The sequence below is a fragment of the Botryllus schlosseri genome, chromosome 6 (genome assembly GCF_051294905.1).
Source record: "Botryllus schlosseri isolate E-star chromosome 6, Bs_hap1, whole genome shotgun sequence".
In the NCBI taxonomy this organism is placed as follows: domain Eukaryota; kingdom Metazoa; phylum Chordata; class Ascidiacea; order Stolidobranchia; family Styelidae; genus Botryllus; species Botryllus schlosseri.
The window spans coordinates 26724126-26747510 of record NC_137241.1 but is presented as its reverse complement, the minus strand read 5'-3'; the positions used below and the strand labels follow the sequence as shown (position 1 = coordinate 26747510).

The 23385-nt window shown below is 41.9% G+C and overlaps 2 protein-coding genes and 1 long non-coding RNA gene across 4 annotated transcripts in view; 1 reads left to right on the top strand and 2 right to left on the bottom strand.

Annotated features, from left to right (window-relative positions):
- The window catches only part of LOC145440486 (uncharacterized), a 243284-nt gene that overhangs the window by 27206 nt on the left and 192693 nt on the right, over window positions 1-23385 (bottom strand). The gene's annotated exons all lie outside the window — the stretch shown is intronic.
- Window positions 403-23374, bottom strand: LOC145440484 (uncharacterized). 2 transcript variants are annotated; one of them, XM_080318100.1, is made up of 15 exons: window positions 23129-23374; window positions 22346-23053; window positions 21615-21821; window positions 20092-20167; window positions 19956-20027; window positions 17368-17482; window positions 17085-17279; window positions 11353-11520; window positions 10332-10485; window positions 8360-8468; window positions 7425-7697; window positions 3992-4173; window positions 2474-2640; window positions 1191-1391; window positions 403-591 (listed from the first exon to the last, which is right to left on the bottom strand). In XM_080318100.1, exons 2-15 carry the CDS (start codon window positions 22410-22412, stop codon window positions 457-459), a joined length of 2121 nt encoding a protein of 706 aa, XP_080174226.1. In that variant the 5' UTR covers window positions 22413-23053; window positions 23129-23374; the 3' UTR covers window positions 403-456. The 2 variants fall into 2 exon arrangements, with proteins under 2 accessions (XP_080174226.1, XP_080174227.1); XM_080318101.1 differs by having other exon boundaries at window positions 17368-17439.
- The window catches only part of LOC145440510 (uncharacterized), an 87861-nt gene continuing 79759 nt past the window's right edge, over window positions 15284-23385 (top strand). Inside the window, exon 1 of the long non-coding RNA XR_013915549.1 lies at window positions 15284-16000. This is a non-coding gene — a long non-coding RNA (uncharacterized LOC145440510). The remainder of the gene's footprint in view (window positions 16001-23385) is intronic.

The following is a 23385-nucleotide window of genomic DNA, read 5'->3' as shown; positions in this document are numbered from 1 at the left end:
AAATTGAAGAGATGTCGAATTTGCGATACGGAAAGAGGAGGGGCAGCATAATTTATATAATCACTGGCGACTTGTCACAAGATGGGGCGGAGGTGCAAGGGTGAAAAACGTAGCGCCCGAATGTTATTTATGGTTGCCGAAATTGCCGAAAGCGAGGCTCGACAAGACGCGCGCGGATTATGTTGCAACGCAGCTCGGTTTTATACCAGGTTTCACGAATCAAAATGTCACTAAGCCTGGCGGACGATACAACTTGAGTTGAGAGCGACAAAAAGCTGCTACAGTGACGTCACTTTACAGTATAAGTAACACTAAAGTAAAACAATTACCTCGCAATTCCAAAGTGAAGAGGCTTCCTTCAGCTCACGAACAAGAGAGCATATAACAAGCAGTGCGTGTAAATGTTATCGATTTATCTCGGTTTATTCGAACGATTATTCAAAACATAAGAATGAACTAATATTTGTCGCAAGTTCTTTTGCTCCGGGCGTTCCCCATGTAAATGCGATTTTCACAGCAGTACTGCGGACCATCATACATGCAAAGACCGCCACAGCATTTCGCACTTTCCCAAGGCACATTTCTTCCAATCTGTTATAAATTAAAGTTTAAACTGACTTAGTGCAGCAGAAATTGGAAACGATCGGATATTACAGTCACTCAAACTTTAAAATTCTCATTGCAAATCTTGGAAGACGTTCCAATAACTAATCTGAAGTATATGGACTGCATTGCATTGTTGCATGCCAAAGAAAGATTAACATCGACAAGCTGTGACATTCGGGCACCAGACCGATGTAGATGCCAGATTTGTTCATTACATCGCATTGTGTCTTGTGTATCGCACTGTACGTTGTGTGTTTCTTGTTCGGATGGAATATTATCTGGCGATTATTAATTAGTGCATGACTTTCACGTTGCACACTTACGAGATATTGCTGACCAGGCAATTTACAGGCAACTCGATATAGTATTTGTAGTTGTTGTTCTTTGTTTGTTTTTCAAAATGATTTGACACTTATCGCCTGGGGGCCTTTGCACCGCGGTCAATGACATATGGTATTAAATTGTTACTTGAAATATATATGTTACAAGTATGAATATGTAGAATAATGAAGGCCTATACATCTGAATTGCATAGTCGAAGGCTGTATCTCTGCCGTTATGCAAAACAGTGGCCGAATGTTTACCTTTAAAAGTCTGTCATTACAACAAATGGTCTTGGTCCGGTCATACGCCTTTCCAGCACAGCATCCAGTCACGCCAGCTTTTGCTTTTGTCAACACGCCGGCGCAGCAATATTGCTGCTCAGTGTCGAAGGCTACGTTGCCGCAGCACGCTGTCTTGTCGCCGAACCGGTTGCTTTTTACTATCAATGGTTTTTTACCGCTCTGGAAAGAAAGAAGCGCAGAAGTAGACAGGAAGACACGCAGATGTAGTACGAACGATCACGTGGACAGTAATTGTGGCGATTTAGTTCATACGCAAACGATCCATAAAACTAGTCGTTGTGGTAGGGTTACCATATTTTGAGAACCGAAAAAGAGGACACCTTTGAAAAACTCTGAAAGCTCTATCACCGGAAAAGAAAATAGTAATTAGAAAAGTTTTTGACCAATAGTACCTATGCGTTGACTAAAAAATGGTCATCACTTCGACTCGAACTCCGTGTTACACGTTTTTTTTACGGAATTCCGACGCTCGCTGCGTCGAGGTCGAGTTTTTGATGGAATTTTAATACTTTTTCTAGAAAAAGACGTCAAATTACCCCAAAAAGAGGACAAATTACCGCAAAAGAGAGGATAAATTAGGCGTACTCCGAGGACACTTTCAATTTATTGAAAAAAGAGGACAAATTCCGTTTGAAAGAGGACGTATGGTAACCCTATATAGAGTCAAGCGTACCTGTTTGATGCGGGTGTGATCAGACTAGTTGATCTTCACGGTCGTATCGAACATTCCTAACTGACACCGAATACTGTGCGTGCACATTTTCTGTACCACCATCCTTGCCGTCTGTTTTTTTTATTATGTATTTTGGCATGGCCTACTAAAACAGTTTTAGTAGGCCATGATTTTGGTTGGATGAAAATAAAGACTCTCTCTCTCTACGTTGTAGGCTACTTTACATATAACATGTAAACAGCGTAAAACTTGGTTTCAGTGAGGATCTGATGGTATATGTCGAAAACCAAGATTTACGCTCTTAGCGAAAAAGGTGTGCATTCACACCAGTGCGCCACCTGCGATATACGGGTGTGAATATACACCCGAGGTACACGAAACCAGCAGAACCTACCTCAGACTTACACCACCGTATAAATCGAACACAACATTTTAATCCAAATAATGCTCGCACTCAGGGACGTAGTAGGGTATATACACGTACACGTAGGATTTATAACCGCGATATCATTCTGGGTTAGCTTCTGTTTTCGTGTAACACCTTTTGGTGTATTTCCTATTTATCTACCTCTCCATCACAGCAAAGATGCGTGGACGAGTCGTACGTTTCTCTTCCACAGCACTTGGTGTTGTAAATGTCGGCCTTGTTTCGCGGGACTCCGCTACAGCAGAGCTGTGTCCTTGGGTCATACACGCCTGTGTCGCCGCAGCATGCAGCGTACTTTCTGTTCATGCCTACAAACGAAGGGTAAGGTATCTCTATATGCAACTGCCGTGAAGTATACGAGGGTTGTAATTAGGGCTGGACGAATTCGAGTACCGGAGTGATTTGATCCTGAATCCCGTATTATGCTTCGAGTCGAGTCGATTATTCGAGTATCCCTCATTATGACGTCATATAAGAATGTAATATGTCAAAGTACAAATATGTACCTTTTATGCCACCAGAAAGAATATAATGCCTACTGTTGACAGGCCTGTAACAGGTACTGTGACTCGGACTCGACCTTACTGACTTGGACTTGGACTTGACACGGTGGTGAATTGAAAATGACTCGATTCGAGTCAAAGCTATGAAAGTGAGATTGATTTGCAACTCGGAACTTGGTCACAACCCTGAAGTACACACAAAAGAACATAAAATCTGACATAGGAATAGGGCTGTGCACAATGATTCGAGTACTCGAATCTGAATCGAGTATTAATTTTAATGATTCGAGTCGAGTAGTAAAAGACGATATTTTCGAGTACTGAAATTACAAGCTCCTCGCCACTGAAAGTTAATTTATCAACGAGAATTATAGTTTTTATGCTAGTTTCCAATGTGGAAGGCTTAAAACACTGATTGGCTGCATTGAAGCATACGAAACAAATGCTACAAAGCTTACGTGAAATAACACATTTTCGAAGTCATAATCATCCCATAACCTTGTCACGAAGTGCAATGAAATCGGTATGGTCGAAAAAATATCAAAGCATCTTTGCTGCGGTGGATAACAGCCTAAAAGGCATTATATTCTTTGCTGTGGCATAAAAGGTACATATTTGAACTTTGACATACGACATTCTGTGATGACGTCATAATGTGTGATACTCGAATACTCGACTCGACTCGAAGTATAATACGTGATTCAGAATCGAATTTCTGATGGTACTCGATTTTGCCCAGCCCTACATAGGAACGAGTAGGTCCAAGCGTAACAAAGCACTCTTCTTACAAGACTTGGACAACTGCATAATTGTAGTCCTCTAAGTAGACTAATGAGCGCGAAATGCCGGTAATCTACTTATAATCCAATTTTGAACGGTTTCTATGTTCCAATTTTAATTTCAATTTAATTTGGGGTTATCCTGAAAATGTTACAGGGGAACTGTAAAATGCGAATCGAGCCAAACTTGGCGCAGGCACATTTGATATTCTCATGCTTATGAGGACGAAGTCTGATTAGATAAGATCTGAGATTATTGCTTGGAAAAAATCTGTGTAGCGATAATTCTAATTCTAATCTAATTTGTAAAAGCTAAAAATTTTCTAGTTGTCCAATTCTCAACATACAGCTTATCATCCCGCTGATTTAACGCAAACCTGTTGGAATCGGCACCGCGATACCCTCGCAACACAACTGCGATATGAGATCGTATGGCTTCGGATCGATTTCGCCACAGCAGGCAGTCAGATATGATCCACGTGGATTCGGATGGACCGTGGCCCCGCAACAGGTATCCGTAGAAGCGTCGTATCCCTGATCCACGCAACAAGACGGCCAGCTGTCGAAATTGTGTAGGTATAAGCAAGACCAGAGATCAACGGAAATATGCGGGAAGGAACAAGTATGTTCTGATACCGCGATCTGAATGGTGTTCACGACACCAATGGTTCCTGGTTCGAGTCTCGGCTCTACCATGTTTCTATGTGTCGGAGGTTTATCTGGGCTCCTCATCGCCGATCCCGCTGCTAACGCAGTGCATTGATAAAAAGCATTGATAAAAAGCCCAGAGACAGAGTGAGCCGAGCTCCGAAGACGGCAGCAGAGACCCGAAGTGAACGCAAGGAAAGCAAGAATGAATGTATGAAAGTGTGGGAGTGCGCGAGCATGAAAAAGAGCAAAAGACCGAAAGCAAAGATACTGAACTGTACTAAATGCATTGTCGTGGCGCACAAGGCCCACACAGGCGATAAGCGCCACTGTTGTTGTGTGAATAATAATAACAATGCACCACATGCATCACCCAAAATCTGATACACAAAGACTGTACATCCCCAGAAAAAAAGGTGGTCGAGGACTACAAGAAATTGAACAAACTTTCAAAACAGAATTCATCGGCTTGTCACAGTACATCAACAACAGCGATAACATTTACTGCAAACTCATTGCACAGGAAGACAAACAGCGCAAAACAAAATCTCTGAGCTATCGTCACGACAAGTACGTCAGAGAAGTCAACATGGAAACAGCTAACCTGTACACTGCAGAAAACACTGTTGCTAAACCCACAACAATAGCAAAAGCAGCACGAGTCCAGTACAAAAATGCAACGCTCAAAATGAGAGAAACGATATGGGAGTCGATGCCTCTTCATGGACAGCACAAGAAGTTAACTTCACAGCCCCATGTAGACGAGCTTTCATGGACCTGGCTATCCAGCTCTGGCCTGAAACCGGCAAGCGAAGGATTCATTTTCGCAGCACAAGACCAATCGCTTCCTACAAAATACTATCGCAAAAGAATTCTGAAGCAAAACACGGATGGCAAATGCAGAATGTGCCACAACCAAAATGAAACTGTAGCACATCTCATGTCCGGCTGTGGTGCACTTGCAGCTACCGAATACACATGGAGACACAACAGGATTGGTCACTACATTCATCTTGAATTATGCAAACATTTTAACATCACCACTTCGACAAAAAATTGGTACGATTACAGCCCAGCACCAGTGAAAGAAAACGAACAAGTAAAAATTCTGTGGGATGTACCAGTTATAACTGACCGCGAAATCAGAAGCAACCGCCCGGATATAATCGTCAAACTAAAACAGAAAAGAGAATGCTTATTCATTGAACTGGCTGTCCCAGCTGATCACAACATACTGCAAAAAGAATCAGAAAAACACTCCAAATACGCAGACCCCAAAATGGAATGTGAGAAAATGTGGCGATGCAAAATAAACATTGTACCGATAGTCATTGGCGCTACAGGGGTCGTGAGCAAAAAACCCATGAGACATATCCAACAAATTCCGGGTAACGTTCGATTCGACATGATCCAAAAGATAACATTATTGGGCACTGTGCACATTCTTCGGAAGGCCTTGAATGCACCACTGGGCTAAAATTACTCTTGTGAATCACAGCATAATTTCTGTAATTTCGATTGTTCATCTTCAATCATCTCTACCTCTGCTCTGTAACCCTTGCCAATTCTTCATCTGCTGCAATTCTGTAATCTGACTTCTCCGTGTATTGCATAGGAATAACAATTTGAATGTATTAATGAAATTTTAAAAATTTACTCCAATCTCGCAATTTTCCTTTGGGGGCAGGTTGCTTCTCGGATTATGTGTGTATCTACCAGTTTTACTGTGAATAAAGAATATAATAATAATAATCTGAATGGTGTAATATAGACCCGGGCGGGCCAAATCCAGCCAGCGATGCGATTCTGACCGGCCCGCGATAAGTTTGTTTACCTTCAGAATGTAAAAAAATCAAAGCTAATTTGAATGGAAATGCGCGGACTAAAACCATACGATGCGTTTACATTGAAGCCAGTATATATATGTAATGTGTGTAGTGCATAGCCTACGTACGGTACGGCCTTTTCCGGTTCACTCACTGTGCACGTGATTAGCGTAAATCGTCACCTATCAGTGATGTACGTGTAAGAACATGTCAAAACAAAGGTTTACGGCGAATGCCGTAATTTATAGAAGCTTTGGAGCCCTAATATTTGTTTACTTAAGTCAGCGATGCGTGTCTCACGGAGTTTGTGATGAGCATGTCGCCGTAGTTACGAAGCGTAATTTGAGACAGCATGGCGAGAAGAACACGCGGGAAAATACAGACACTTGGTTGAGGCTGAGAGAGCGCGAATTTCGAATGAACTGAAAGCGAAGCTAGCAATAGATATATATAACACAGGCAATTCACCAAACTGCAAACATCTCGGGATTCAGCGACCAAGACCAGCCTTGCAGTGGTGGCCCTACGAACGGGGGGAAGGGGGTACCCGGGCAAGACTTACCGGGGGGGGGGCTATAAGTATCTAACCGTAACTTATGATGATTGACACATCTGTACGTAATCATGTTCTTGCTTGGTACACGGATTTCCATGTTTATTCGCTATTATCCTTAAACCAAAGAGGGGGGCTTTGACCAGGGGGGCGACCGCCCGCACGCCCACCCCAAAAGCCACCACTGCACGCAGCCTTGTAATATCCCAAAAATCGATAAAATCATTAATTAAGCCATTCTTGAATGGCGAGTTTGCGAAAGAATATCTTGTTGGATGAAGTCGCGCTAATATGCCCTGAGAATAATTAAGATTTTGAAAGTTTCCGCTATCCAATCAGACTGTCACCAGAAAAATAGACGGCACCGCTAGTATAATGACAATCAATTGAGTGAAGAACCGCATCAGGACCACTTCAGTTACAATTATTATCAATAAATAGTATTTCTAAATAACAATGGAATCAATACAGTCTCATTGCTCAAACGTGGTTAGCGACTGAGTAGCTATATCAGACAGATGTGAACTTGCACCTTCTTACTATAAAAACATGTCAAATCGATATGCACCATGTACGCTACATTGCTGTCTGCATGGTCTATAAATATAATATGTATTTCAGAATACAATATGTAGTCTGTTAGCTTATATAGTGCGGAGATAACAACCGTACTATCTCGCCTTGTTCATCTACATCTCATCTTTGATTAACAAAAGGAAGTTGATTGCAGAAATGCCTTCGCAATTAATGTGAGCATGGTTAATAGCCCTTGGTTATACCTACATGAATCCTTCATAAATGTTTCCAACGCAGCACACACCGCCAGCCGCTGCGTCATATCCTATCCCTCCGCAGCATGCGGGCCTGTGAAAATGCCCGCTCGGGCCAAGGTCGCAGCAAATAGTGGTGTTCCGAGGAAAGTAGGGCACGTTGCTGCAGCATACATCGCCTTCCCCTTTGTCAAATATATTTCCATCGCAGCAGATCTCAGTGGCGGAGTTGTAAGCTTCTTGATCGCAACAGCTGTCCTTACCCGGAGCGGTAACTAACCTGTCACTAAAAGAAAAGATGACCAGTCAGAATTTCAGAAATACGCATGGCATCTATTTTGAGTGCGACATATTATTGGTGCCTTTGCAGAGATTTTCAAAGCTTACACGATACATTCAGCTAAGATGAACGCAGATCGCTTGGAGTTGGCCGTAAAGCGAATAAAAATTCTCAACTCATTTCGGATGCAGGCTCATTACTGATTGATGACTAATTGCTGATACCCTCGTACTTGTCGTTGCATTCTATTAGGATTTTATTCTATTTGCTATAGCTTGGAGCTGTTTGAAAAGTTTAGGAGAGGTGATGTAAAGTTGGGCGAATTCGACGAATTTCGATATTTGCTAGACACCAATGTCCAGAACTCGTGCGTAATCGGTGGGTATGCCTACTTTGCCGACTTCACCAAGCGCACTTGTAACAGTTCTTTTGGATCAATAGCCCAGCTATTTCGGGGTATAAATTCCACTTGCATTATTGGGCGTGATTTCTAACGAGCATTATTACGCTATATATTCGTTTGGCGTTTGAAGCATTGGAATTTGGAATTCTGATTTGTTTGGGCTATGCGCGTTTACCAGCGGAGATGGGGACGAAACAGAACAGTCGCACTGCCTGCAAGCGTAGTTGTAAAGTTTCAATCGGCATATTAGTGATGATCTCGTTACTTGCAGCACAAAAAGTCTCCTTCGTCAGTGAAATAGAATTCGTCTCCACACCCAGCGTTACCGTTGACCGCGGCCGAAAAATACACGTCTCCCTTGTGACAGAACGATTCTGGTAAGGAAGACAGCAATTAGCTAATAAAGCTATTGTTACTGCGTGTGATCTATCGTCTCAACTTCTCAGCGGTACGAGATAACGCATATCGAATATTTTGATTGCACAATACTCAAATAGAGTAATGTGTTTTGAACATACGGATAAATGCTGGGCAATGGATACAGGGTCGCGGAAACGGCAGTTAAGGTAGGGTTGCCATACGTCCGGAATTTCACTGTTCAAACTTGCGTCCGGGAGGAATTTATAAAATATGCCTAAACGTCCGGAATTTTGAAGGCTTGACAACATATCAACATTATTTTGGGGATAATTATGCTACATGATATTTTTCGTCGCGCTGCGCGCGATTTACTATCACATTTATTGATTTTAATAGGGGGACTACCACCCTCGCAAAAACTGGAATAAATTATATATAAAAATAACCTTCATTTACTGTAATAAGCCTAATTATAATTGCAATTATAGGAGAACGGTATATAGACATGGTTAAGGCCGTTAAAAAGCCTTATTCAAAGATAGCGGTTACAAACGTGGGGGTCGTTTGCCTTTATTCTGGGGTTCACGAAGATGTTGAGCGTAATCAGCTTCCAAAATAACCCGTGAGTAAGTCTAGGCAAAATAGTTTATCTCTTTTAGTAATCAGCTCGTCAAATTGTGATCTGGGCCTCGGAACATTTTTAAATTGGAGATAAAGTCGCTACCATAAAAGGTTGGAAACCACTGGATGTGGGGTGTTTATAAAGGTCTGTGGTGCGCACCGTCATAAGGCTGATGAACAATATTTTCGGTGTGACATGAACATGACTTAACGATGTGCAATTACGCTCAATGTATTTTCGAAGTCATCATTCTCCACCAGCTCTACCGCTAACTCTGATCATGTTGGAGGAGAGAGGACGAAACTATATAGTAATATATGAAAGAACCAATATTCTTGACAAAATTCATTCAAATAATTTACCGACCGGATGCATATAGCAAGCCCCCCCCCCCCAGAAGTTGCATCGATTACCCTATGGTGGGCCCAAAATCATTGTTTATTATGGCAGGAAGGGGCTGAACAAATGTGGTTTCGGTTCCGGATACACAATACACAGCCACATACTCCAGAACCGGATCGTGACCATTTCAAGTCTATAAGCAAATCTTTGCTAGTGTGACGTCATATTGACAGACAATGTGCTCATAACTCATTTTTAAATCCACTAGTGAGCGCTAAAGAGTGTCCGGAATTTGGGTCACAGAAATATGGTAACCCTTAGTTAAGGTCAAGGAATGATTGCGACTTGCGAGCGAGCAATCCCATCATCAAAAATTGGCATTGGGTTCTATAGTGACTTCACAAACCCAATCACGCAACAAAATAGGGCTAGCAGTAGCATTCAAAATAGCAAGTGAGGCATTTTGCACACCAGCAACCTATAGTAATGTATTAGATGTTTAGTTATATGTGTATTGTGGTGGAATTTTTTTACGACACGGGGAAAATTTGGTGTTCCGCGAAGACTTGCAGATTATTGAATGACCTGTCATTGTAATGGCTCGCTATTGTAGCACTCGCTGTTTTGATAGACGGTTATTGTTGTTTTGGCATTCGTGATTCGTCTACTATGGCCATGTCATGACCATTTATGCCACGCCTATATTTCTTAATATGATCCCTTATCCGCCGACTTGTAGCACGGCCCATTTCCGGTCCAGGCGTTTGTCAGACCCCGCTAGCGAGGATCACATGGCATTGGCTAGGAAGAGCCAAGATGAACTACCCTGGCTGCGCTCATGCCGGCACACGCTCGCAATAGTACTTTTATACGCTTTATACAGATTCAAGATTCATCATCTCTAAATGCTCACGTTTTTCCGGAAAGTACGCAAACTGCGCGCAGCAAGCGGTTCCGTCCGTTGCACGACTCCAAACACTTCCTTCGCAGCAAATCTGTCTCACGGGATTGTACGGGGTTTCACCACAGCAGGCCGTGTTCAACCGAACATGGGCTTTAACCACCCCCTGTCATTGGCGTAACACGGCTTTATAATTTATAATGTCCGCGGATATTGGAACTTCTATATATGTAGTATGCTAGTGTGTAGTATCAACTCCGCCACGTGTTGATTATAATATTAAGGCGGATATTACTGGCTTTACATCAGGCATGTCAAACATATACGGCCCACGATGCAATGCTAGTATTATTCAGCTCTAGCACAGTCAAACATAAGTTGAGATTTGCCATATAAATTGCTTGCGAAAATAATCCTTCAAAACACAGCAAATGCCGAACATGTCATTGTTCACACCATATTTTTACCGTCTGGCTGCAATGTTGCATCATCATCACCCAAGTCACCATTAGTAAGAAATTGAAAGAGAATTGCAAGTACAGGAAAAGTTCGTGAGTACATTATAGTTCACCGGAATGGACCGAAAGCTAGCCAGCTATAGTTATTCACAGTGCGAAAACGTCAAGGATACATCGTTGTATGCAAGTTACAGTGTTCATAGAATAGAATACAGCAAATAGGCTATATGTGGTCGCATTGCTTACAGCCTTTGACTCGTAGACATCAGCCGTAGAACCACTGTTTTAGTAGTGTAGTTTATATACGCTGTATTCGATCGGCCAATCAATCATTATATTGCTCATTTATTGTTCATTCATAAGCTCATTATTCGAGCACAAAGGTGATCCTTGATACATGCCTAAATGTAACGCTGAATAGTGAAGCATCGGACTGACAAACGAGGCCAGAGATATGGAGATAACATTTTGGTATTAATTGACTGACCCGGTTCGCAAGGGATCGAAAGGTCTGAATCCGGCCCATGACCCAAATCCTGAGCTACAATGCAAGTCGAGTTGGAGAGTTGACTCACCTCGCAACACATTTCTTTTTTCGGATTGAAGGGCGTTGTGCCACAGCATTTTGTCTTTGTTTTATCGGGCGGTCGAACCGTTACAACGATACCTCCTTCACAGCAAACGTCCGAGGCCCTAGTCCCGATTTCAGAGCCGCAGCAAAACTCTTTACCAACTGTACCGACCTGTGGAATAATCGAAACAAAGTTCACGTTTAAAAAATCGTAGTAGCCATAGCTCATACCTCAATTTACAAGACAAAATGCGACAAAAAGGCGTTGCAAACAATGATATTCGTGACTGCTGCCAGCAGGCTTGTAAACAAGTCACAAGGCTCCGAGTCACAAGTCAATCTCACTTTTATAGTTTTGACTCGAGTCAAGTCGAGTCATTTTCAATTGACCACCGACTCAAGTCCGAGTCAAAGTCAACGAGCAGCGGGTCGAGTACGAGTCATGGTATTATGACTCGAGTCCGAGTCCAAGTCATTGTGTTGACTGCCCAGTTTCCAGTTACAGTCTTGTTAAACCCATTTTTATAACTCTGTTTGGTGATATCGAATGGTTCGCATTTATAATATACTATTTTTCCACCCTTTTAGCAGTGTCTGATCGTATTTTCAAGTGCCAGTACCAATAGACGAGATCCCAATAGTGTGGTGACTTTACTATTCTTCGAAATTACAATGAAATGTTGGTCTTGGCCGTCTGAGTGTCGAGTAATAGGACTTGGTCCGAGTCATGCGCAATGACTCGAGTCTTAGTTGAGTCAATACACAGATTGAATCGAGTCAAGTCGAGTCATCATAAAATTGTGACTCGAATCGAGTCATGACTCGAGTCATTACAACCCTGGCTGAAAGTTATCAATAAAAGCCATCGCATTATGCAGCAAAAGGAAGATAACTTAAAGTAATTGGCCTTATCTAGATTCTAGAATGTAAAATCGACTTTTCGGACAGATTCACACAGTAGCCAAACTTTGAATATAAAGTACAAATGATCAGAAAATAACAGCATCACGATGAAAAGTCCATTCGTCTCCCAAGAACAGCCATCATATTCGGAACAACTCGATTGATCAACTCCTCACTGATCCTTTCGCGATGACAATAAAGACCACACAAATCTGAGATGCGATCGGAAATCATTGTTGAGCGTAGCCAGGTATTGATCCTCTTCCTTGATGAAAAAGACTTTTCAACATCAACTGCTGTTGTTGGCAAGGCCAGAATGACCTGGATTGCACTGCGCACGCTTGGATAATCTTTCGCACTCTGTAGAAGCTCTAGTAAACTCTCCTGGCTGACTTCAGAGGTCAGAGAAGATCTCCATAGAATTACTTCGCTTTCAAGGTTATCCAATTGATACAAATGCTCAATTTCATCTATATTGGTTTGTTTGTTTGGTGGAAGGATGGATAGCAACGCATTAAATGAAGGGTTGTCATTGAATAGTTCCCGGAGAGAATTGCGCATTCCGTCGATGTATGGGACATATACCAAACGTTGGAAATACTGGCAAGTCGATTCAGCACGGCAAATCTGTGCATCCACTATTCTGGGCATTGTCAGCTCCTGTACTCCGAGTACCCCGCATGCTTCTTCGTATACGCTCAGTGAAACGTTCGGGTCGTTGCGCTCATAGTCGAGGCCGGTTTGTACAGAAGTAATCAAGCTCTTCACTGATGACAAGTTGACTCCAGCAGCCTGAAGATTGCGTACTAATGGTTCTGTGAGAGCCGAAAATCTCCCAATCAAGCAAACTGCATAAGCCACCTCAGATTTCTCTAGAGCAGTTTTCAAAGAGAATGCCTTTCCCCTGGTCTGACTGCTTGAGTCACTCATCAGAGAACCAAGAGCGCCAAGGATACACTTAAAAATGGACTTAAAGATTCCGATGCTCTTGTGGATCTCGGACCCCTTGGTGTCGCATAATAAGGGAATGTCAATTCCCAAACTTGCGCGCCTCTTAGGGCTCTCTCTGAAGAAACGGATAGTGTCCATGATGATATCACAGGTGTTTCTGATGATTGGAACTTTACTTTGGTGATTTATCAAGGAGTTTAAACAGGGAGATGTAAAGATTACGCGAGGGTACTTATCATGAATACGTTTTTGTACACCATTCACGTGACCTGTCATTGTTGTTGCGCCATCGTATCCCAGCCCCACCAGTTTTTGTAAGTCCAGTCCTATCGTGGATAGGTGGGATAAAATACTTGTTGCAATTACTTCTTCCGAAACGGATTCCATTTCCACAAACCCTATGAAACTTTCGTGCATTTTGTTATCTTTCACGTACCTCAAAACAATGCCGAGCTGTTCTTTTCCGGAAATATCGCAGGACTCGTCGGCTATCACAGACACGAATGATTCGTTAGCCTCAGCGACGATCTCTTCAACAATCATAGTACTGGCTATCCGGAGAATCTCATTTTGTATAGTTAGACTAGTCATGTACTTGATGTTTTCCGACATTTTATCAAAATGATTTGACAAAGATTTGTCCCCAGCGTCGATGCGAAATTGAAGGAGGTTCATAAAATTTCCTTTGTCTTGGGAATGCCCGGGCCCACCCAAAGCGATGTTATTTGATGCACAAAACATCACGGTCTTAACTATGGAAGTCATTATGCTCATATTTTCTGTCACTTGCAAGGTATCTCCAGCGTCTAAGCCTGCGTACTGACCAGGTTCCATGCTTTCGACAAAACATTTCGCTGCTGCAGTTGCATCTTTGTGGTAAGCAGCGTCTCGATGGGCAGTGGCCTTCTCAATAAATTTCTTGAAGTTAATGCACGGCTTTTGCACAAAAGCAGTATTTGTGAGGTATCCCGGATTTAGACGTGCTTGCATCACAACGCAGTTCTTGCACAAACCTCCTCCACCAGAGAGCTGCGTATAGACTAACCATTGTGAAAACCTATCATCCTCAAGCCACACTTTCAGAAACTTGCGACGATTTTGCCTAATCGTATCAAGAAGTGGTACGTTTCGCGGACCATCCGAAGTTAAAAGTCTATATATCTCGGCATCGTCAATCTGGGAATGGTGGTCAAGAATAAGTCCAAGATCGTTTGTTCTACCCGCTTCATATGCTTGTTGGGGCTCTGGAATAGCGGAGCTGATAGTTTCCGCCTCTGACGCTTCTACAAAAGAATGAATATGGCTAACTGGTGCTTCTGTGGGCTGCGCATCTCGACTCCCTGCAAGGAAAAAGCGATCGAGTCTTGCTTGTTTAGGTTTTGACATTGCAACGAACCGCGGATTCCTGTTTTATATCTCCGAGTGGATTTGAATCGATGGACTTTTCCCGCAATCCCTTCGTTGCGTACACTTTATCTCGTTTACTATTCCCATTAAAGGCCTCTCTACACGGCACCGAATACGTCGCATAATACAGTACCGTACAGGTACCTTCTATCTACCTACACGGCAAGCGATTTGCTTCGTGATCTATAGTATACAAAATACATTCTCATAACAAACCCACAATTTACACCCCCCATTGGGTATATAGGTACTAATATGTGATACCCATCTTCTCCAATATAACCTACTCATTTCGTCGAATTGTGTCTTGTGTAGCTCATTGTACAATGTGTGTCTTGGGCGGGTTAAAATAATAGAGCCGCCAATTATACCGATTATATCCTACAAAAATCCCCATTCTCTAGGAGTCAGCGGTCGCAGCACTGCGGCGAGATTGCTTCGCGATCGCATCATAATAGACTTCTCTTCGTTTAGAATACGGCGCGTAAAGCGATTGGCGATTTTGCTCTGATATGTCGGACTAAGGATCTCGCGAGCCTTTTGTTATCTTAACGAGATCGTTCGAGTCACGCCGTTCTCATGAATTTCGCCCAGATAATCTCATTAAATGCTCGCCACTGTTTCAAATGACCTCATATAACTGATCATGCATGACCCATTCGTCATGCCATTTCAACAAATACTGCGTTTCCATGCACGGCCGATGGGCCCATTTTCGAGAGATTCGGCCGACGAACGAGAGAATTTTGTTGCGCATTTACAGATTGCACACCCACGTCGGCCGACTCGTCGGCCATCGAGTGAATCCTTCGGCTTAGCCCTTCGGCCATGCTTGCGCTGTGTCTTGGATTAGCGAATTGGTATTCGCTACTTACAATACACTTTTCGTATCAAATTAACTATGGCTGCACTCCGGACGGATCTTGGACGCCTTGAAAAACCCGGAATTTAATTACGATTGCAATGGAATTTACTAGTACCGGTACTGCTGCGAATTACCCGTAGGCTACCGAAATCTTAGCGATCTTATCACATACGCTGCTGCCACAATTCGAGGGTTTGTGTTCTGGTGCATGGGTACCATACAAACTATACCGTTTGACCACAAACTAGGTGAACTTATTCACATTCCCCTTGTAAGCAAATCATCAACAGGACACTGGAAGTTCATGTCTGAATCATGACGACGAAACAGTAGTACCGGTAGACTACTGGACAAGTTACTATTCTGCGCTCGAAATTATTGGACCACGATATCCCATATCCATATCCCCCACCAATTTTCATATTTTTTCCATTTTATTTTATCTTCTGTTAGTTTTAAGCAATTGGTTCATCATGACCATTTTACATGTTGGATGGATTTAGGCCTACGTGTTCAAGGTCAAAGCGTGTTGTTCGACTGAATGACCGCTACAAATCATCTCGGCTCATTCCTACCGAGTCATTTATCGCAATCTTGTGATTATTATGAAATTATTACATAAAGTAAACCAAAAAAGTCGTTGCGATCGCTTCGCCCACCTAGTTCGGCCAAGTCACGGTCGGATTACGCCTGGTCATGGAAACACGGCCGACATGTACAACGCATGCGTCATGGCCCTTCGGCCGACCGTCGGCCGAGCATGGAAACGAAGTAAAAGGGCCCAACTTCAGAATCCAAACTTTGGAAACGTTTCGTCCCCGCCCATGGCTAGTCTACCCATAATAAGATCACGAAATCTAGTTACACCAAATCGCCTGAAGATCGAAGGAAAGTTCAAGGAATTGACTTCAAAATACTATTCTTTATGCCGATGCACAATTGAATAGTATATAGTCATATTGAAAATAATTCGAATATTTTTGGCTGACACTCGTCAGGGTAATCGTCAGCAACTAATAGGGGATGGGAAAGAACATATATTGTATATCAACAATCGTATCAGCAAAATATGACGTCACCGGTATGAAATTTCGAAAAATCGGGGCGAAGAGAGCGCTCAAGCTCAATGCACTAATTTTAGATGGTACACGAACTCTTTCTGTGGCACAGACTTGACTGGCGTATTTTGATAAAATTCGACTGCAAGGCACCCAAATAAAAGTGTGAACGGCCTCTCCCGACAACACGAAAGCTGTCGTCTCGATAATTTTTACGCACAGACAGGATTATCCAATAAATGTTTTCCAATGGCAATTTATGGCATTTGCCTGTTCTGAATCAAGCTTCACGAGATGAGTCAAGGGCAGGCTTTTCTTCTAGCTTGATGCTGGTGTTCTAATAAATCTAGGGACATACTGTTTTATGCGGTCCTGCAAACGATGTGTCGTTTTTTATACGTCGCTGATGCATTTTACGTTGTGCGGTAATGTAAGCAGGGGTCTAACATTTTATGTACACCTACAGATTTCGTAATTCTCCAATCTCCATGTTACAGCAGATGATCCTTTTTTTATTCGCGCGCATATTTATCTCGTAAAATGAATTCTCACCGAGCCTTCGCAGCAAAATTGCGTCCCTTTGATGTAGGGAGCTTGAACGCCGAAGTCGCTTTTACAACATTCCGATTTCGACGCTCGAACGTTCAAGACTTGACCGTCATTGCAGGGACAGGACTGTCGCCTCCTGTCAAAAGTGGCCGTGGTGCCGCAGCACGCGGCGTCGCCGAAAAACGACTGTAGTTTAACCTAAATAAAGAAATCTGCGTCAGTCCTGCATATGGTATCACTTGCGTGCCGCAGAGATAGGACTGTGATGTCACATCTGTCAACTTACGCTATTGGAGCCACAGCATTTCTCTCTTCTTTTAGTAAATGGCTCTGGCGGGCCGTCGCCATAGCAACATCCCTGTGAGGAATGCGTTATCAAGTGAGAACCACAACACCCATACCTGCGCGTTAGGAAATAATGAAAGAGTGAGTTATAAAGAGTAGATCATGCTAGTTATGTCATAAATGATGAATTCTGAATCTGTACAGTTCTACCTGTGGCTGATCCTTCCCCACGCTTGATAGTATCGGTTAAATTCACACATATAGCAGAGTAGGCCTATATTACAATTGACGTGCTTACACAGCAATCGAAGTATCGTACCGTAGTACTACCGCAAGAGAAGTCAGTTGAAATCACTTATATCCCCGAATATCAAAAACATTAACTCTAACGTACACGAGAAACCTGTACAGTGTACTCTTTCAAAATGAGTTTTTCTCACTCATGCGTTGAGACTAACGGTTAGCTATCAAAGTTTCAGAATATTCCAAAACTAGTACAGTTAGGGTTGCAATTAAAACAAAAATTCAATTTAAAACAAGGCCCTTGTTTAAAACATGCTTTTTTTAAAGCCATGACGTCACGAATATTAGATTGTGATGTCGTAATGGATTGACATTGACAATTAAAATTATAGGGTGAATATAGCTCCTTTGACGAAATATCAACCTACGTACTATAGTTGTTGAACCGACTATTTTGCTGTTTCCAACCATCCCACATCGTATAGGTCGGCTATATCGGGTGGTAATCGTCCGTAGGCACATACATCATGTTTTTTCGAAAGTATTTACACATTTATAGAATAATTTTACAACTTAAAAAAACACAATTATTTTTAAAGAGCCTTTGTTTACAACACTGTTTAAAACATGTTTTGAACAACCATTTGTTTTTTATGCAACCCTAAGTACAGTAAACCAATATCATATAATTCCACAATGTCTCAAGTAGTATGAAAATCATCATTTTCAACAATAAACGTCGATAGTGTTTTGAATTTCAGGGAGGGGGCAAAGCGTGATGGACAGGTTTCAATTGAGGGGTTATATACGCCGACAAGCTGTTCTATTGTATTTCTATGATAAAGCGATTTGAATTCAGTCGTCGTAGAACTGCTTTGCAACGAAGCAGAGGTTAATCACGTCTATCGACTTGTTTCACGAACAAGACCATTGATAAAATTCTTTAGTTTTCAGGATTAATTTAAATACGAGCATCAAACATGGGTATCACCAGGGCCGTAACAGCACTTCGTCAGCCCCCCCCCAAAACGTTGGTCCTGGGCCCCCCATAGGGTGATAAACCTAACTTCTGGGGGGCTTCGCCCCCCAGACCCCACTCTGACTGTCCGTTGTTTACCGTTGCTTATCATCTATGTTGGGGCTCCGTTTCGTGAGTCAGTTTTTATCGCCTAAGCGCGCGAAGCGCGAAAAATTTCTATAATTCATGACTGAATCGGGCAATATGATCGGGAATTGCATATACATTGCTATCAATTTTTATCCTTTCTCTGCTCACGTAATCAAATTTACCGGTAGAGCAGAGTGAGGTGTGTTTGAAAGGGTAGGACCCCTCAATAATAAATAAACATCTCCGGGTGTATTGTATACCCGTTGGCAGGAAATAAACAGCACTTCGTCAGGCCCCAAAAAAATGGATTCTTGGGCTCCCATAGGGTGACAAACCGACCCGCCAGGTCGCCACCACAGTTGTTCACGAAATTACAGACTGCTTAGTAAGCCAGCGCCAAGCGCGAAAATTTTCGATAATTCATGATAAAATCGGTCAATAAGATCGGGAATTGCATATATATTGCTATCAATTTCTTGTCCTCTATGCTCAGTTGCTCACGTAATCAGATTTACCGGTAGAGCTGAGTCAGGTGTTGTCTTGGAAAATGTAGAGCCCGTAAATATTAATTAAACATCTTCGGGCAGGTGGATCCATTGGTATGACTTCGTTACATGATGTTATTTCGTGACCTCCTGTCTGCTATATCAAAAATATACAATCGCCCAAACGTACTAAACTAAAAGATCAAACGATTTCAAATTGGTATTTTTTCAATGGCATATAATTTTTCCCTGTGGGGTGGTATTTGTCTTGTGAGGTTCAGATTGCCAAGACAGGAACATTTAGGTGCCAGTCATTTAGACGCCTATGGACTATTAAACCCACATGTATTTTGTATATATAACGAAGTTTTCGGTCAGCATAATTTTCGGCCAAGGTTTTCTCGCTGCCGATCGTTCTGGCACACTTTTTGCAGTCGCGTGTTACATGGCCTAAAACTTTATATGTCTTGGTGCGTCGTGGCGAGGTAATGGCCAGCGCTGATATGTCCCATTTCTATAAATCTTGCGTATTTTTTCTTGTGGGAAGATTATCCAATATTCAAGATACTTGGCAACTTGAAATCGCGCGCAGCGCGAAAAATTTTTGATAAAGTTGCTTAAATTTTCAAAAAATACTCTATAATTTATGCTAATTCACGAAATAATTTTGGGCCCCCTTCGAGCTCGGCCCCCCCAATTGGGGGGTTTGGGGTGCGGCAGTTACGGCCCTGGGTATCACAAGCATGCGCTTACTTGTGATCCCGCAGGAAGGCAGAGCGGTACGCTTTTCCTTGACCCATCCACCATTCGCAGCAGCTGAGAGTGCTATGGGAATACAGATCGTCATGAGAAATGCAAGCGAACTCTATATCTCAATCACGACGCTTACTCCTCGTTGTATGGTGTCCCTAGTTCCTCGGAACCGCAGCATTTTACACTTTCCTGCTTCAGTAAAATTTTACCTCCTGGAAAACATCACAAATTAATAAATTTGTTTTATTGTACATATGTATTATATATATATATTATATATAAAACAGTAATAAATAAATAACACAATATTAGTTGCCACAGATGTCGGAGTCACAGGCATATTGTAACACCCTTTGGAGCCGGAGCTTGTTAAAATGTTCCCTAGTCCGACTCCGGCTCCTAATCAAGCAATCAAGTAAAATGCTCTCAAATATCATTGAAAGTACCAATTATAATGAAATTAGAGCAGTGGTTCTCAACCAGGGGTCCGCGAAGCATTTTCAAGGGGGTCCACGAGGCCTCTAAATTTACAAAATAGTTGATAACCTAATTTGTATTTTTTTTTAATTAGGAAAATCACGAGGCAGTTTTTGCTTCATTACCAGTAAAACTCCAAAACTCACATCAATAGAATGGCCGTCTAAAATGATATGTCCTACTCTGCAAATTCATTTTAATTGCTGAATTACCAATAGCCTACTGAATTCCGATACATATATTTTGATGTTTGGAGATATTTTGGGGGGAATTGTTTAAAAAATAAGAAGTTGGATTAGTAAGGTCAATCACGGTGACTTCGAAATGTTTAAAAAATTCACTTCTCCTGTGATATACATAAAACTTCAAGATGAGCTGCTATATCGAAATCACCAGGCTTTACGTTCTATGTTCATTAAGAAAATTGTTTGTCAATTTTGGTGCCATATTTGTTGCGATCATACCAAAATGTGTCGTCGGAAGCGTTACGCGTTATTATTACATTCGCCTCCAACTATATTTGTAGAACTGGATTTTCGGCACTCGTGTGACTCGTTCATATCAAATCGAAGGCGCAGATTTACAAGACACGGCCACGTCTTTCAATAAATGCAGTTGCAAAATACACTTTGAAATAATAAAAGTCATTCCAATTTCTACATAGTATGAAGTTATTTTCAATAAAAGTGATTTTGCTTCTGTTTATCACTAGCCTTAAGATATCATTGGCACAAGAAAGATGACGATTGCACGATAATTGAGCTAAATTTGAGCTTGAACTTTGGGGGTCCGCGGGTGTCCGTGACGCTCTAAAAGGGGTCCGCGAAGATAAAAAGGTCGAGAACCACTGGATTAGAGGGTACTATAGGCCAGTTATATTGAAATGGGCTCGTTTCCATCACAGAAGATCAAATAAATTCACTATTATTATCAATATTATCAAAAATTACGGATATTATTCGAAAAAACAGTAACATATCGAAATACTACACATAATACCGTAAAAAATTGACTATTGTTCGTGTATATAGGCTACTTCTAAAATGTATAGAAAGACATATTTTAATAATTCTATTGACCCGAGGTCCACTGAAAGAACACAAGGAATGCCCTGCAAGCGTTATTATTATTATTTTAATTTTTAGTCCCACTTACGCAGTACAATCAACATAGCGAACTTACCGCAACAAAAAGAGGTACATTGGTCGTATTTGTTTTCTACAACGGAGCCGTCGTCCAGAAACCGTCTGCATGTATGAAATTCGGACTCTACCTCCTCCGGAACAGTGATTCCATCTGAATCTACGGGCTGACCTTCGACTATTTCTTCTTCCTCCTCCTCGGGAAGAGGAGCCTTCGTCGGAGGAGCCTTAGTAGCAGGTCGTTTCCCTGTGAATAAATATTCCAGATAATACATTCATGGCAGGTATAAGGTAAAATTATACGCTGTGGCAAACTGGCAATCCCACACGCGGGACAAACCAAGTAACTCTTTTGATTGGTTTTCTTATTTTTTCCACGGAGAGCGCATAAAGCATTCGTTAGCGTTCATTTACATTTAATTTGCTTCATTAAATTTCGGAACTATCACTTAATATAGATTTGATTATACTATGCTCATTGCTCTTCCTATATCTATATACTATAATTCTGACCCCTTCATGTGATGTATGAACAACCAATTATACTCCGGTTTCGGTTGACGAGATCACATTATCACTGGTATTACGAGACACCTATTGAGCGTTCTTTGTATTGTACTGTTCTGCAAACGTGGACGATTTATCTTTATCGGCTGACGAAATAAATCTCTGCCTCTCTCTCTCTCTCTCTCTCTCATCGTAATACTAAGTACTCCGCCAGCATGAATATAGCCGTTGCACAGTACTTTAGGATTAGAGGTAGATTCGCACCTTGTTGATACGATAAAGTCGTCATCAGGAGTAGCACTAGAATCTGGAATCTAGTAGACTTGATCATTGCATATAGCTGTATAGTTGCAAACAATGAAAACTCTCATTGAGCGTATAGTTTTATTCCTAGCAATGAAGCATTAATAAACCTGTGGCATCTCGGCAAGATTTAAAACCTATCGCTTGTAACCTTCTACAACATGAACCGCGCTAATCTGTATATAATCACACATATTACAAAAACCTATCACTTGTATCGGAGAACATATAATTTACGGCTTGTTGTCGCCCAGGTTTCTAAACCGCCGTTGGCAATTTAATTTCGTACATCTCCCATCATCCACAGATGTATAGCTATTGTAAACTGGTGGATATATGTATTGCATGTATTGTGTATGCCCGCATTGTATTCCCGTCCCTCATGTTGAGTAGAGGAATTGATATATACATCGTAATTTAATAGTGTGAGTTATGTGATTGCAAAATTTCCGTAAATCGACATTGACAATGTTCGGGTGACTCCGCAGTGCAGTAGGCCATGACCGAAATGAGTCAAGTAGGAGTTTCAAGGCGGAAATCTTCAACAGACTGGTTTTCATTTTGGAATACAACCCTCCTGTGGCATGATGGCGACTAATCCCGAGAATAACTGTACCTGTCCAGGTACAAGTATAATAACTGGGAGGCGGGTAGTTCGCTAGTACTGCGCTGCAAATAAGATGTAAAAATGAAAATATCAACCGATAAATACCATCCACTCAGCTAGTTCATAATCCAACTTACCCTCAAGAGCAGGAGAACCTACTGATTGAACAAAATATATCTCCGCATATAGCCTCTGCCTTGATCAGCTCCCATTTTCAAATGTGTTCGCAACCATTTGTGTGCAAGGAGACCGATCTGAACATGAAAGAAAAATACAGTCGTTCACGCTTTCAATGCGTATCTATATCCATGTCGTTGCGATGCCGTGACAGGTTTTTGCTGAAATTCGGAAATCAATATATCCGTATCAGCGCCTGCAGGATGGATGGATTGAT

Bases quoted from the DNA above. Each gene is read 5' to 3' on its own strand.
- LOC145440484 (XM_080318100.1), bottom strand. From the start codon at position 22,412: ATGATCAAGTCTACTAGATTCCAGATTCTAGTGCTACTCCTGATGACG. The intron at 8,469-10,331 runs GTGAGCATTTAG...CTTCCTTACCAG, and splicing joins TGCGTACTTTCCGGAAAAAC to AATCGTTCTGTCACAAGGGA. The intron at 2,641-3,991 runs GTTTGCGTTAAA...CTTCGTTTGTAG, and splicing joins CGCGGTGCCGATTCCAACAG to GCATGAACAGAAAGTACGCT.